General features: G+C 43.0%; 2 protein-coding genes across 2 annotated transcripts; one reads left to right on the top strand and one right to left on the bottom strand.

Annotated features, from left to right (window-relative positions):
• The first annotated feature begins 1,185 nt into the window (after positions 1 to 1,185).
• Positions 1,186 to 12,383, top strand: pygl (phosphorylase, glycogen, liver). The gene is made up of 20 exons (XM_052086637.1): positions 1,186 to 1,536; positions 2,229 to 2,330; positions 2,403 to 2,481; positions 3,453 to 3,556; positions 4,564 to 4,695; positions 4,819 to 4,930; positions 5,030 to 5,112; positions 5,189 to 5,326; positions 6,271 to 6,363; positions 6,444 to 6,590; positions 7,554 to 7,717; positions 7,957 to 8,071; positions 8,565 to 8,666; positions 9,221 to 9,368; positions 10,822 to 10,880; positions 10,953 to 11,094; positions 11,236 to 11,443; positions 11,528 to 11,662; positions 11,752 to 11,818; positions 11,919 to 12,383. The coding sequence occupies exons 1-20, from the start codon at positions 1,294 to 1,296 to the stop codon at positions 12,105 to 12,107; spliced, it is 2,562 nt and encodes an 853-aa protein (XP_051942597.1). The 5' UTR covers positions 1,186 to 1,293; the 3' UTR covers positions 12,108 to 12,383.
• A 743-nt stretch (positions 12,384 to 13,126) lies between these two features.
• On the bottom strand, positions 13,127 to 16,478 carry LOC127615099 (lysophosphatidylserine lipase ABHD12-like). Its single transcript, XM_052086650.1, has 13 exons — positions 16,333 to 16,478; positions 15,775 to 15,903; positions 15,474 to 15,576; positions 15,258 to 15,377; positions 15,130 to 15,160; positions 15,016 to 15,061; positions 14,591 to 14,720; positions 14,474 to 14,511; positions 14,107 to 14,186; positions 13,941 to 14,023; positions 13,680 to 13,758; positions 13,462 to 13,595; positions 13,127 to 13,379 (listed from the first exon to the last, which is right to left on the bottom strand). Exons 2-13 carry the CDS (start codon positions 15,872 to 15,874, stop codon positions 13,352 to 13,354), a joined length of 972 nt encoding a protein of 323 aa, XP_051942610.1. The 5' UTR covers positions 15,875 to 15,903; positions 16,333 to 16,478; the 3' UTR covers positions 13,127 to 13,351.
• Between the last annotated feature and the right edge of the window lie 11 nt (positions 16,479 to 16,489).

Below are 16,489 nucleotides of genomic sequence, written 5' to 3'. Positions count from 1 at the left end.
GGCCTATCACTAAATATTAATATTTTAATAGCAATTCAACAGTGAAAAACAGTTACTCATCTGATTTATTGCAATGCAGTGTAGTCCTCCATTCTGATTGCTGAAAGCACCCAATTACCGGTAAGTCAAAAAGTAAATTTTGACTTAATTGGGTGCGAGGCAAGCGAGACTAAAGATGAAAGGACACTTTGTGATGTAGATAATGCTGTCCTGACTATTGCATTTTTCATTAAATTCGTTTATAATTTCTTTCAGTGTCTTTTATGTTTACTTAGTTTAATTTCATTCATTCATTCATCTTCCGAGCCGCTTGATCCTCACTAGGGTCGCGGGGGGTGCTGGAGCCTATCCCAGCTGCCATCGGGCAGTAGGCGGGGGACACCCTGAATCGGTTGCCAGCCAATCGCAGGGCATTAGTTTAATTTGCACACCAAAAAACAGACAGGAAAGGGTTGCAGTGAGTCACTAGGCTGAAAGTTGACATACTGAAAGCTGACTTTAAAAATTGATCCTGTGAGTACTAATCTAATAAACTGTTGGATATTTGTTATATATTTATTCATATTTATATTACGTTCAACTGTTTATATTTATTTGAAATTTGATCCGCAAAAATTGATAAAGGTTGATAGGCTGAAGGTTGATTGGCTGACAGTTATCTTGAAGTAAGGTGATTGGCCAATAGTTCATTTGCTGAACGCTGATTGGCTGAAAGTAAACGTGAAAAAAAAGTGGCCAAAAAGTGTGCTGACGGAGATCTGATTGTAAAACAGTTGATTGAGACGAAAAATAAATAAATCTGCGAAACGTCACATTAGACCGTGATAACGTGACTAATAATTTAATAAATGTCATATTTTAAAGAAAAAAAATCAACAATTCATTGTTTCAAAGTATACTTGATAGCAGTTGATTGGTCAAATGTTCACAGCAGATCGGATGAAAAGTTAAAAAGGCAAAATATGTTAGAAACGACACATTGAAAACATTACTAATACTTTCTATTACTTTCATAATTTCCATCCATTCATATTCCAGCGATATCACGCAAAGTCTTCACGTGATTTGCTGAAAGTTGATTGGCTTAAAATCGAGGAAGAGCCAAAGTGGAAGAGGCGATGCTTTGTACTTCCTTAAAGAGACACGCCCTCCCTGACCCCGCCTACCAAGGGAAGAGTTGACTTCCTCAACTCCAGAAACGCCACTCGCTGTCGGACCACCCGCCGAGCGACAAGACAGCAGCAACCCCTGACTTGACACTTACTCCAGGCGGACAGACAACCCGGCAAAATCATGGCCACCCCGCTGAGCGACCAGGAAAAGCGCAAGCAGATCAGCATTCGCGGCATTGTGGGCGTGGAAAACGTCGCCGAGCTGAAGAAGGGCTTCAACCGCCACCTGCACTTCACACTGGTCAAGGACCGTAACATCGCGACGCCGCGGGACTACTACTTCGCCTTGGCGCACACTGTCCGCGACCACCTGGTGGGCCGCTGGATCCGGACGCAGCAGTTCTACTATGAGGCCGACCCCAAGGTACGCGCAATAAAGTACGATCGACCAACTAACTAACTAACTAACTGTATCACTCACTCTCTGGACACTTCATTGGGGTCACCTGCATGTGTTCATTTAAAATTATTCTCATTTTAAAATTATATTATTTATCATTTATCAAGATATCAAATTTAAAGCCATTTGTGGTCCATCAGATGATATTTTGTGGCCCCCTACTTGACATCAAAGTTTATTGTGAGTGCTGCTGTTTTTTTTCTTTTGTAATTAATCAATTATAGTCTACAGTAACTCAAAACCTGCTAATTCCAAGATAATATTTTTAATGTGTTATGTGTAGTTCACAGACGTTTTGTCATGCTGTGACATAAAATGTTAGATATTGACAAGTACTAGAGGTATGGATATTGGTAAGAGTGAAAAAAATGGATCAAAAACATCCTGAGGGGGAAAAAAAAATCTGTGCATTTAAAATGAGCTGAAACATTTCAAGATGAATGAATACAAAAAAATACTTACAAAATAAATAAGATAAGATATCCTTTATTCTTATCTTATTTATGCATGCTATGCATGACAAACATCACATTATCCATATTTTTTCCCCTCACCCCAGTTGATAATCCCGAGTTGATTGACATGTACACGCTTGCACATTGTGGCTTGCCTTTCGCCGTACCTCCAACCTTTCCCTTTCGTGTGACTGCGTGCAGAGAGTGTACTACCTGTCCCTGGAGTTCTACATGGGCCGCACACTGCAGAACACCATGATCAACCTGGGTTTGCAAAATGCCTGCGACGAAGCCATCTACCAGGTCGGACTGGCTCATTTGCATACCAGCGCAGCATGTGTTTGTTAGCATGCTGTGTTTGTGTGTGCCGCGTAGCTTGGCCTGGACATGGAGGAGCTGGAGGAGGTCGAGGAGGATGCGGGTCTGGGCAACGGAGGCCTGGGCAGACTTGCAGGTAGAAGAAGGTTGAAGGTGCTTCCGGAAAGACAAACGATAACAAATATCGTGAACACAAGCCAGACAGACGTGTTGCAATAGACGCTTGTATAGCGGCGCCTTGAGATAAGAGCCGTCCAATTTTTTTTCCAGCTTTGACTTAAGAGCGTGAACCCATGATAAGAGGGCCGTCTGGTTAGAGTTGACTCGTGTCACTTTACAGCAAACATGGTATAAAACAATATCGGTACAAAAATAGTGGTATCATGATAATGCATTGCAGTATCGGTACAACGCATCGCAGCATTGGTACATTACATTGCGTTATTGATACGATACTGTGTGATATAATTTGCAAAGGCTTTAGAATACTGTGGTAGTATTGAAATGACGCCTTGCAATATTAATATGCTAAATCAAGATATCGATATGATACGTCATGATATCAATATGACCCGATGATATCAATACAATCAGTGCGATACATCCTAATAATAATGCAATATCGATGTGCTACTTTCAGCTATTGATGTGATACATTTTGATATTGGTAGAAACGTTGCAATATCGGGACAACGCGTACCGATATTGATGCAATGCATTGTCAGAATGACATGATACGCGGTGATATTGGTGTGATATGATACAATGGAAATGTGATTGATTGTAATGTCAATATGAGGTGTTGTATATTAATTTGCTACATCACAATATTGATATGATACGTTTCATCGATATGTTACATTTCTATTCATGTTGATGATCGTGATAATGTGGCCATGTCGATACAATATCACGATACATGGCGATATCAATTTTGATACATCATACATAGACAAGAGCTCAGTTCAGTGGGCGTGAAAGCATTAAAAAAAACCCGGCATACTTGTGAAATTTTCTTTGGCTTTGTTGTTGTCGCATTTTTTTTTTTAACAACATTTATTCCAAACGAAGCAACCAGTTTCACAAATGTCATTTGTTTGCCAACAGCTTGCTTCCTGGACTCCATGGCCACTCTGGGACTGGCGGCGTATGGTTACGGCATCCGCTACGAATACGGAATCTTTAACCAGAAAATTAGGGATGGCTGGCAGGTCTGTAAAACCAAACCAGCGGTTCAGAGTGCAGCTCTAATCAGTTTCTTTGATTTTTCGTATTATTATTATTACGAAATCAGGCATGGGGCCAAAGTGGAGTAGGTCGCTATGCAGCACAAGCTAATCATTACCGCCAACGTGGCTGTTCGAAGCAAGGCAGACAGAAAATCTTTTTTTTTTTTTTTGCCCTTTTGGATTCCTGCTTATTTGCAGTTCAAGCCTCCAGTGCAAACATGCACTTTTGTCCGGATTAGCAAAATGATTTAACTCTAAATATTTGCAGAAAAATAGAAACGTATTTGCAAAAATAGAAACGTATTTGCAAAAGCTGGGGTGGGGAAATACCCGAAATTATTTGAAAAGAAATATGAGAAGAAAGAATCAAAGATAACCAGACATTCATTCATTCATTCATCTTCCGAGCCGCTTGATCCTCACTAGGGTCGCGGGGGGGGTGCTGGAGCCTATCCCAGCTGTTTTCGGGCAGTAGGCGGGGGACACCCTGAATCGGTTGCCAGCCAATCGCAGGGCACACAGAAACGAACCACCATTCGCACTCACACTCACACCTAGGGACAATTTAGAGTGTTCAATCAGCCTTCCACGCATGTTTTTGGAATGTGGGAGGAAACCGGAGCACCCGGAGAAAACCCACGCAGAACATACAAACTCCACACAGGGAGGCCGGAGCTGGAATCGAACCCGGTACCTCTGCACTGTGAAACCAACGTGCTAACCACTGGACTACCGGGCCGCCATAACCAGACAGATATTAAGAAAATAATGGAAATTTGCTACACCCCCCTTGCCTCAAAATTATCAAATAATACCTTAGTATTTCGTGAAACAAATTAGACGACACAGTAAACGCGTTTGAAGAAAATAAATTTGTAAAACATTTGTACAAATAAATGCAAAAAAAAACCGGGAGAAAACTTCACAATGTATTTTTTTTAGTGGCGTAACATCAGCGTCCGACATCGTCCTCTTCGTCGCTCATGCAGGTGGAGGAGGCAGACGATTGGCTGCGTCACGGCAACCCCTGGGAGAAGGCCCGCCCCGAGTACATGCTGCCCGTTCACTTCTACGGACGCGTGGAAGAGACCAAGGATGGCACCAAGTGGATCGACACGCAGGTATCTGTGTCGCGCATATTTACTCTTTGATAAAAAGTGTGACTCTGGTTTTTAATGGCAACTTGGAGGGGCGGGGGGGGGGGGCCTGCAACTTCATCTTATGCGCATGGTCGACCCCTTTAGGTGGTTCTGGCGATGCCGTACGACACGCCCATCCCGGGCTACATGAACAACACGGTCAACACGATGCGTTTGTGGTCCGCTCGCGCGCCCAACGACTTCAACCTGAGAGACTGTGAGCGTCCTGTTACTTCAGCAAGACCGTTTCCTGTCTCTTTGTGGAGAAAGAGAACACGTTGCATCAAACCGACGTCGCGCGTGTGTGTCTACACAGTTAATGTGGGAGATTACATCCAGGCCGTCTTGGACCGCAATCTGGCGGAGAACATTTCCCGAGTGCTCTACCCCAATGACAACGTAAGCATGAAGGTGCCACTGTGTCTTTAAGAAGTGTGAAATGAAATGTCCTTTCTGCGTGTGTGTGTGTGTTTAGTTTTTCGAGGGCAAAGAGCTGCGTCTGAAGCAGGAGTACTTTGTGGTGGCCGCCACCCTGCAGGACATCATCCGTCGCTTCAAGACCACCAAGAAGGGGACGCCCGGACGCACGTCCTTCGACAGCTTCCCCGATAAAGTGAGCCCTCAAACAGGAAGCGCCTTTACTGTTTAGCCTTTGCATCAAGTTTCAAGTAGAAATGAAAGGATAGGACAGTCTTTCCTAAATGTTTTAGGGCGTGCCAAAAATAAATCATAAAATTATTAAAATTAAGAGGGAAAAAATGCGCCGAAAAATAGTAGACGGGAGTGAAAAATATTCAGAAGAAAAAAATTGGAGGAGAAAATATTGGATGAAAAATACAAAATTATCAGATGGAAAAATAAACGCATTTGAAAAAAATACAATAAAATTCGGAAAAATACGAAACTGTCAGCAAATACAACAATGTAAGAAAAAATGGAGAAATATATATAAAAAATGGAAAATAGAAAAACATAAATATGAAATATAAAATATATTATAAAAAAATAAATCAAACGATTATTTATCAATTTTGTTGCCCACGTTAAATATAGCCAATGGTAAAATAAAATAAATATCGGAAAAAAATAACAATTAAGAAATTACTAAACTTTTAAAAAAATAATAGGAGTACAAAGTACAAGTACAAAATTATGAGAAAACATGATATTAAAAACAAACACAAATATGAGGCAAAAAAAAATATTAGGGGGGAAAAAAAAGACAAAATAATTAAATAACGCATACGAAAAAAAAATGTTGAACTAATTCAAATAACGGAAACTACATTTGTTAAACAAGGAAGCTTTCCTACCGACTGCTGTCAGGCTGATGAATAAAAAATAACAATCATAATAATAATAATAATTAAATGATGTGAAGGAAAATTGTAAATAGTACTGCGATTTATCCATTTTGTGTTCATATTGCATTTAATCTTTCTTCTTTCTACATACATTCTTGCTGCTGGAGGCTGTAAATTTCCCCAGTGTGGGACGAATAAAGTGATATTTTATCTTATCTTATCTTATCTTATCTTACAGTTGTTGTGATTGCAGGTTGCCATCCAGCTGAACGACACCCACCCGGCCATGGCTATCCCCGAGTTGATGAGGATCTTTGTGGACGTCGAGAAGCTTGACTGGGACGTGGTGAGTCTCGCCGGACGTTCGCGCGAGGGTTTCGGTGTTCCTCAGCTGAGAAAAATGTCAACTCCGTCCCCCCCCAACAGGCCTGGGACCTGACCAAGCGCACCTTCGCCTACACCAACCACACGGTTCTCCCCGAGGCTCTGGAGCGCTGGCCCGTGGAGCTGATGGAAACTCTCCTGCCGCGACATCTGCAGATCATCTACCAGATCAACCAGATCCACTTGGATGTGAGCGCCACACACACACACACACACACACACACACGACAAAAAAAATAGAATAGAAGACTACAAACGTGACCAAAAACACGACGCAAAACGACGCGAACTTTACAGCCTTTCCTCAGAGGAATTGTTTTTTTATTTTTCAATTTTCGACTGATTCAAACTGTGCCCGGTTTTGACTGTTCAGCTCATCTCTACGCCAATTTGTTTTCAAAATTAAAAAAAAATGATTAAAAAAAAAATAGGATGAAAAATACAAAATTATCAGATGGAAAAATAAACACATTTGGAAAAAATACAATCATATTCGGAAAAAAACGAAACTATCAGCAAATACAACAATATAAGAAAAAAATAGACAAATATATATGAAAAAATAGAAAAACATACATATTAAATATAAAATAAATCAATTTATCAATTTTGTTGCCCACATTAAATATAGTAAAATAAAATAAATATCAGAAAAAATAAAAATTACGAAATTACTAAACTTTTTTTTAAAAATGATTTTTTAAAAAAATAATAGGAAAAAGAAGTACAAAATTATGAGAAAACGTATGATATTAAAAACAAACACAAATATGAGGCAAACAAAAATATTAGGGGGGAAAAAAATGTCAAAATAATTAAATAACGCATCCGAAAAAAAATATTGAACTAATTCAAATAACGGAAAATGACTGAATTGTTGCTTACAGTATGCTTGAAACTTTTTGGACAATTTCAGAATAAAAGCCCCCCCAAAAAATTGAGATTTTTCTTGCTAGAAAAAAAAAATTCCAAGAGGCGTCCAGGCTGTTTGATTCGGTTAGTTAATCCCACTTTAAAAAAAAAAACGTACTCGAACAGCTACCCAAAAAATGTCATCAAGTCACGGCCATTGGGTTGCGCGAAAAGGAAGTGAAATTTTAACACCGGGCCAAACTTCTTTTATTTTTTATTTTTTTTTGTTCCCGCATGCAGAGGATCGCGTCGCTCTTCCCCAACAACGTGGACAAGCTGAGGAAGATGTCGCTGATCGAGGAGGACGGAGACAAGCGAGTGAACATGGCGCACCTGTGCATCGTTGGCTCGCACGCCGTCAACGGGGTCGCTCGCATACACTCCGACATAATCAAGACCCAAGTGTGAGTGAACCCCCCCCCCCCCTCTCCGCCCCCTCCCCGAACGCTTGATTGCAATTTCCTTTGATAATGTCAGATTTAAAAATTCGCGTGAGTGCGATTTGCGCAGCCCTTGGCCCACACGAATGTTTCCTCACGCTCTCTCGCAACATTTGCACATCTCCTGTTACGGCCACTTGTTGCTAGGCAGACTCTGTAACGTGATTCGTTTCTAACTGTGCTGCTGCTGCACAATGTTGTAGATTCCGCAACTTCAGCGAACTGGAGCCAAAGAAGTTCCAGAACAAGACCAACGGCATCACTCCCAGACGCTGGCTGCTGCTGTGCAACCCTGGCCTGGCCGAGCTCATTGCCGAGGTTTGAATTAATTAATTAACTAATTAATTAATCACTTAATTAATTAGAGGCGGCCCGGTAGTCCAGTGGTTAGCACGTCGGCTTCACAGTGCAGCGGTACCGGGTTCGATTCCAGCTCCGGCCTCCCTGTGTGGAGTTTGCATGTTCTCCCCGGGCTTGCGTGGCTTTTCTCCGGGTGCTCGGATTTCCTCCCACATTCCAAAAACATGCGTGGCAGGCTGATTGGACGCTCTAAATTGTCCCTAGGTGTGATTGTGAGCGTGGATGGTTGTTCGTCTCTGTGTGCCCTGCGATTGGCTGGCAACTGATTCAGGGTGTCCCCCGCCTACTGCCCGAAGACGGCTGGGATAGGCTCCAGCACCCCCCGCGACCCTAGTGAGGATTAAGCGGTTCAGAAAATGGATGGATGGATGGACTTAATTAATTAATTACTTTAAAAATGTGTTTATTTATTTTCCATAAATAATATCTTCCACCCGTCTTCCCCGTTCAGGTGATCGGCGAGGACTACGTTAAGGACCTCAGCCAACTGCGGCAGCTCAACGACTTGGTGGACAATGCCGCTTTCATCCGGGATGTCTCCAAAGTGAAACAGGTGCTTTTATAACTGCACGCCGATGGCAAGGCGACCGTCGTTCACTCATTTAAAGTAGCGCACCAGCGCTCGTTCTTATGAATTGTAATCTGTGCATGGCTTTAAAAAGTTTAAGCAGTCTCGAATAGCCTGAGTAAGTGAGGTCCTTGCCAACCTTATAATGTACGGTACCCCCCCCCCCCCCCCCCCTTCAACACGCTGACTGGAGTCGACGCACGCGTCTTCCCCGCGCACGCGCAACAGCTCGCGTTGTCGTGTACCTAATGTTATGGCTATTTGGTTTGTGTATGTTCTGCAAGCTCCGACGCAGATTGCGCAACTCCTGCCGCACAAACTTGGCTGCTTTTTAATTGCAGTCTTCAGTAATTAATGTGCGTTGTCGCGACAAGCCCAATGTGCACCTAAATCAAGTGTGTGTGTGTGTGTATACACGTGAATGCGTTTATGTGTTCATACATGCGCACTGTATGTGAATATACAGTATATTTACGGTGTGTGTGTGTGTGTGTGTGTGTGTGTATTCGTATCCGTGTCGTTGCCTGCGTGACACTCAGGACAACAAGGTGAAGTTTGCGCAGTACCTGGAGAAGGAGTACCGGGTGAGGATCAACGCGGCGTCCATGTTCGACGTGCACGTGAAGAGGATCCACGAGTACAAGCGGCAGCTGCTCAACTGCCTGCACATCGTCACCATGTACAACCGTGCGTACGCGACTCGCAGACACGTTGTTGTTGTTGTGCCCCCCCCCCCCCCGCCCCACCCCCATCGCGTCAAAACACTCCTGCAAGTCCAAACAAACGCATGCTTGTCGATGTGCACTGAGATTTTTCCGCTGGCTTGTGTGTGACACTAGGACCGCACACACACACACACACACACACACTTTCGCTTTGTTGATATTATGTAACATATAATTAATGAACCTTAGTGGTGGTGGCTCAATTCATATTTGACTTCATTTCTTTGCAGGAATTGACTTGTACTGCAGTTGTCAGCAATTTATTATTATTTTTTTTTAATGATGACATGCAAACACGACTTGTCCCAAATGCTCAGGCTACGGCTAAAGCTACACATTCATCTGCTGAATACTGAATAATCCAGAAAGGTCAAAAGGAAGATGTAAGATGAAAACCCGCTTTAGATAAAGATATTAGATCATCGGCATAGACGTTGAAATCCCTGAAAATTTTGACCGTGGATAACGGATTGTGTATAACACTTTGTGTTTGTCCTCAGTCTTTTCAATCAGTCATTAAAAAAAAAATATATATATATATATATATATATATATATATATATATATATATATATATATATGGGCGGCCCGGTAGTCGAGTGGTTAGCACGTCGGCTTCACAGTGCGGAGGTACCGGGTTCGATTCCAGCTCCGGCCTCCCTGTGTGGAGTTTGCATGTTCTCCCCGGGCTTGCGTGGCTTTTCTCCGGGTGCTCGGATTTCCTCCCACATTCCAAAAACATGCGTGGCAGGCTGATTGGACACTCTAAAAATTGTCCCTTGGTGTGAATGTGAGTGCGATTGGTTGTTCGTTTCTGTGTGCCCTGTGATTGGCTGGCAACCGATTCAGGGTGTCCCCCGCCTACTGCCCGAAGACAGCTGGGATAGGCTCCAGCACCCCCCGCGACCCTAGTGAGGATCAAGCGGCTCGGAAGATGAATGAATGAATGAATGAATGAATGAATGAATAATAATAATAATTTTATTTAAAAGCACCTTTCATGCCACCCAAGGACACTGTACAGACAATAAGAAAATGCAATGTAAAAATTGGTAAGCAAGATATCATATAAAAACAGGACATTAAATCATAAAAACATAGGAAATGGAAGAGCTGTGATGAACCCAGACAAATCACAGCTTTGGATAAAACTGTGGAGCTATCCTTATTGTTACGTATTTGAACGTGTCAAATATGAACATAAATCACTAACCTATGAAACAACCCCCCCCCCCCCCCAAAAAAAAAAACATCCCCTGCGACCTGCGACCCTTGTGAGGATAAAACTTTCGGAATATGGATGGATAGATTATCAACCAACCTAGATTGATCGGGCTTTTATGCACTCATTTAGCTGCATAAATGATGCTAAGTTTATCGGTCACACTCATAATAATTTGTCTCTTGTCCCACAGGCATCAAAAAGAACCCTTCTGCGCCTTTCGTACCTCGAACCGTGATCATCGGGGGAAAGGTTCACACTGCAAACATCACGCACACACACACGCACACGCAGAATTATGTGAGCCGCTGTCGCCCTCTGCAGGCCGCTCCTGGGTACCACATGGCGAAGAAGATCATCAAGTTGATCACGTCCGTGGCCGCCGTGGTCAACAACGACCCCGTGGTGGGAAGCAAGCTCAAAGTCATCTTCTTGGAGAACTACAGAGTCTCCCTGGCCGAGAAAGGTTTCTCTTTTCTTTTAATTCGTATTTGTCATACACTCGTAGGTGTTCCTAACATTTTGCCCATAGATGTCGCTGTTCTAAAAGTTATTTGATGGCACCCTGATATAGTTCTTCCCTTTTTGCGTGTGTTTTGTCGGTCAGTGATCCCGGCCACAGACCTGTCGGAGCAAATCTCGACGGCGGGCACCGAGGCGTCGGGCACAGGCAACATGAAGTTCATGCTGAACGGTGCGCTCACCATCGGCACCATGGACGGCGCCAACGTGGAGATGGCCGAGGAGGCCGGCGTGGACAACCTCTTCATCTTCGGCATGAGAGTGCAAGACGTGGCCGAGATGGACAAAAACGGGTAGACCCCCCCTTGAAAGCCCCCGCCAAAGATTCTCCGTTTCTGACTTGATTTTTTTTTTTTATATTTGACGTTTTCTTTCAGCTATGACGCCATGTCTTACTACAACAAGATCCCAGAGCTGAAACAAGTGATGGACCAGATCACGAGTGGCTTCTTCAGCCCTAAAAATCCAGATTTATTCAATGATTTGACCGAAATGCTCTTTAAATACGACCGGTAGGTTGCAAACAAAAAAAATTGACTCTTTGAAAAAAACAAAACAACTCATTTTTTGGAAAATCAAATTTCCATGCGTCACTTTCCAGGTTCAAAGTATTTGCCGACTTTGAAGCGTACTTGAAATGTCAAGAGAAAGTCAGCAAACTCTATCAGGTAATGTGGAGCGCGTGAATTGTTCTCATCGTTGGATCTCTAAAATGAACTCGGGGGGGGTTGCAAGCTTTGCATACCTGACTGCCGTTTTTCTTTCCAGAATCCGAAAGAGTGGACCAAGATGGTGGTGAAGAACATCGCGGCGACGGGAAAATTCTCCAGCGACCGAACCATCGCCGAGTACGCCACGGAGGTGTGGGGGGTGGAGCCCACCGACCTCAAGATCCCCCCGCCCAGCGAGCCCCGAGAGGCCTTCGAGAAGACTGCCCGTGAGCTTAAGAAAATGTAAAAGCGGCCTCGGTTTGGTTCACTAACAGCCCCCCCCCGCCCCAAGAGAAAATCAGTAAGAGCCCTCACGTCGCTTTACCTTGGAAAAAACTTTATTTCCTTGTTCTTGTGTCTGTTACAGCATTTTCCACAAGGCATTTATAAAATGTATTCACTCACGCAAAGGGGGGGGGGGTGCTAGGCTAAAAAAACTGAATCCGAGTTACCAACTTCACCACACAATTTTTTTCTTCAGTGTTTTCCTACCCAGTGTTCACATTAAAATCTCAGGTGTTGGGGGAAAAAACGACTAGCGGCTTCTTCTTATTTTTTATTTTTTTTTTCCTTCACCTCACATTCATCTGTTGCAGTAAAGCAGTTTGTTGGCTACCATTGCACATTGCATGGCGCTGCTTTGACTTTTGACTTGAAAAATTATATTTTAACATTCCGGGCCAAGAACGTGGCACCTGCATATTTTCAAGGTAAGAGATACCGTCGAACAGTATTTGGGGCAGACTTATTCAAGTTATTAAAAAAAAAATCTTCCGAGCCGCTTGATCCTCACTAGGGTCGCGGGGGGGGGTGGGGTGCTGGAGCCTATCCCAGCTGTCTCCGGGCAGTAGGCGGGGGACACCCTGAATCGGTTGCCAGCCAATCACAGGGCACACAGAGACGAACAACCATCCGCGCTCACACTCACACCTAGGGACAATTTAGAGCGTCCAATCAGCCTGCCATGCATGTTTTTGGAATGTGGGAGGAAACCGGAGCACCCGGAGAAAAGCCACGCAAGCCCGGGGGAGAACATGCAAACTCCACACAGGGAGGCCGGAGCTGGAATCGAACCCGGTACCTCTGCACTGTGAAGCCGACGTGCTAACCACAATCAGCCTGCCACGCATGTTTTTGGAATGTGGGAGGAAACCGGAGCACCCGGAGAAAACCCACGCAGGCCCGGGGAGAACATGCAAACTCCACACAGGGAGGCCGGAGCTGGAATCGAACCAGATTTAATTAATTTATTTAATTAAAATAAAAAAATTATAATAATCTGATTGTGTCATTCTCACGTGCAATTTAAATCTCATTAAAAAAATAAAAGAAATGTTTTGGGCGGAATCTAAAAAAAAAAATCCTGCCAGGGTGTGTAACCTTTTGAACACAATTGTATAACAGTGAAAAAAAAACTGTACTGCTGTACAGAAAAAAAAGGAGGAGAGTAGTGCAGCTGTGCGTTCCATGTGCTGATGTGGGACGGTCACGCTACCCTCGTAGCTTCCGCAGAAAATCGCTGTGACGAGAAGCAAAAGGAATATTGCCTTTCATCCGCCTTTCATATCGGGACACTCGCATCGAAAAGTTCTCGTTCTCACCCCACCGACGTGGCCAGGTCGGGATCCAAGTAGATGTCATTGTGGGAGAATCCGCGAGTCGCCGGGTAGGAGATCATTTCCAACGGAATTTCTTTGCTTAGCTCCCTGTGCGTGCGCGATGAAATCTGGTACAGCTGGAAGGGAAATCCAAAGGATTAGAGGGAGGGGATGGGGGGGGGGGCTCATCATATCCGCTTGAATGAAAAAAATTGTTGTACCTTTTGACCCATGCGATACGGAATCATGTCGTCGTCCTCGGCGTGCAGAATGAGCAACGGACAGGTCAGCACCTTTAAACTGAACAGATTTTTTTTTTTTCAGTGGGTGCTAAGCATTAAGCTGACCATGTACATAAAAGAAAACATTTCTTATATTTAAATGTACAATGTTTATAATTCTTTGTTTTGTTTTACATGAAACTCCAACCCGGAGTGTCAAGAAACAAAACGTCAATTCTGTCAATGAATTCATCAACTCACTTGTCTTCGTTCGCAAAAATCATCTTGTTCTTCTCCAAAGTGTTCCACAGGAAGAGTTCGAAGCCCGGAAGGAACGTGTAGAGCTGCGCTACATATTTGGACACGATTACGGGTTGGTGTGAACGCACGCGCAAACGAGCTGTAAACGATCGCAAATTGATCTCACCTTAGCCAGAGGAAAGTCGACAACGACCTCGCCGATATTTGTGAACGGAGCCTCGAGAATTAAGGCGTCCATGATGGAACCTGGTAAAAAAAAAAAAAAATTATAAATATATATTTAAATATATATAAAAATATATATTTATATATATATATATATAAATATATATAAAAAATATTTATAAATATATTTGTAAATATATATTTTTTTTAAATTTGTAGCTTCTTTTATGAAGAGCTCTAAACTTTAGTCATTCTCTTGTCTTTTACGCCTTCTTCCGATATTTAGGCATCCAAACTGCATCATGATTGAGTGGCTGAGTATTTTTTTTTCGGTAGTGCCTGATGTCAAATGATGACTCAAAACCCACCTTGCTCTTGCACTTTTACAGCCGTGTTGCTCGCAACCCTTCAAGGAAAAACAAAACAAAACGCTAACTCCCTTTGAGCCACTTAGACCATGAAAATATTTTCGAGGAGAAACTTACCCGGAACCGAGTGAGTGCCCCCACAGACACACCAGAGACCCCCCACTGTGCTGCTTCACCCATGTGTACAGGTGGAAGGCGTCTGTGGTCATCCCGCGTTCGCTCGGCTCCCCTGTCGAATCGCCAAAGCCTACGTCGTACAAAATCCGTTTCCCATAAGGATGTCATGGAAATTAACGATGAATTTAAATCGTTATTTTGTTATCAATCTGTCTTGAGTCCTTGTGACTCACTTTGCAATCTTGCTATTCAAATGCTAAGATAGCAACTCTGAGCATGTTAGCGTTCGAGGTGCTTTCATTAGGCCAACTCGGGTTGCTAGCTTGCAATATGTTAGCATAGCAAAGGTTAGCATGCTAACGTTTTAGCAGTTCTCATCAGATACAGTACGTGAATACGAGGCAAGATCGTGAATCTGATCATACCTCTGTAGTCCAAAGACAAGACGTGAAATCCTGCGGAGCTTAAAATCTGCAAAATTCCATTCATAAATTAGCTGAAATGTTACAAAAATGTGAAGGATCCATTTCAAAACTAACCTTCACCAGTTGCACCCTGTGATTTTTGGCCCTGAAAACCAAAACAGATTTCAGAGTTGCCTGTGCATAAACCCCGTGCAATTCACTACGGGCTCATTTAAGGTGCATCGAAGTGCCTCTACAGTTACCTGGTGCCCACGTTACCATGGAGATAGATGATAACAGGACTTCCATCTCCCAGAGCCTTGCGGTACCACTCGGGGCCTCTCCCTGCCGCCTCATCCCATTGGCTGGCAGGGAGCGTGTGCCTCGGGGAGACGCAAACAAACAATTTCAGAAGGTGCAGAGCTTTAAAATTTTTTTTTTTAAAGTATTGCTACTCTGTAAAAGCTAGTGGTAGCTACCATACACCCACACGGACGCCCTCCTCCGGGTCGAGGTAGAAGTTGCACGTGTGGTTAAGCAGATATTCTGGATGGTTGAGATCCACCAAATATGGAAGCCTCACTACAGATGACAGTGCACAAGGTTAGCATTTTTGTTATTAGCAGTGGACTAACTCAACCCTTTTTTTTTGTAGAGCACTTGAAAACAACCACTGCCGTCTACAAAGTGATATACTGTACATGGAACAAAAGTAATTCATACAAAAACAATAAAATAAATCAAATCGCTAATAGATATGAAGTTGGAAATCGTCCTTACACAAGTGAGCAAAAATGGCATAATCCAGTGTCCAAGGGCACAGGTAGATGGTGAGTGGCACTGTCACATAGACAACCACCAGGAAGGATACTACCTTCATTGCGTTCACCAGCTTGATCAAGTTTACCCCTGGAATTTCCGTAGGGGGAATAAAAGAGAGAGAGATACAAGTACAAGTAAACAGTATTGTATTAGTGTTAATGCTGTAAAGCGCTTTGTTACAGCTGTTCTGAAGGTGCTGTATAAATAAAAATGAGTTGGGATTATGTTCGTTTATTTGTTTGTTTATTTATGTATTTATTCGTTCATACCAAAAGGCATGATGGGAAGTTTTATTTTATCCACTATATATTTACTAATACTGTATACTTTAAAGCTGACATGGTGACCCCAAGCAGCAATGTTTTGCACCCATTTTACCGCATAAAACGAAACAAGGTCAAAGTAACTTGTAGGCAGATTGCTGAGATTGCGCTGAGAAAATTTAACATGAATGCCATTTGACATTTCTAGCACCCTACAGTAGTAATGTTTAAAAGGATAAAATGTATTTTGTACCTTCAAATTGTTCTTGAAAACTGCATTACGTCGGATGATAGTTTGGAACGAAACTCCGCAAATTGAAGCATTTCCTGTCAAGATAGAAAACATTAAGCGGATTGGACGAAATGGTTTTGATTGACGTTGTTAATAGCCAAAAGGTGGCACAGTGACA

The sequence above is a fragment of the Hippocampus zosterae genome, chromosome 14 (genome assembly GCF_025434085.1).
Source record: "Hippocampus zosterae strain Florida chromosome 14, ASM2543408v3, whole genome shotgun sequence".
NCBI lineage: Eukaryota > Metazoa > Chordata > Actinopteri > Syngnathiformes > Syngnathidae > Hippocampus > Hippocampus zosterae.
The sequence above is the reverse complement of the archived record's forward strand: the minus strand, read 5'-3'. Positions and strand labels throughout refer to the sequence as shown.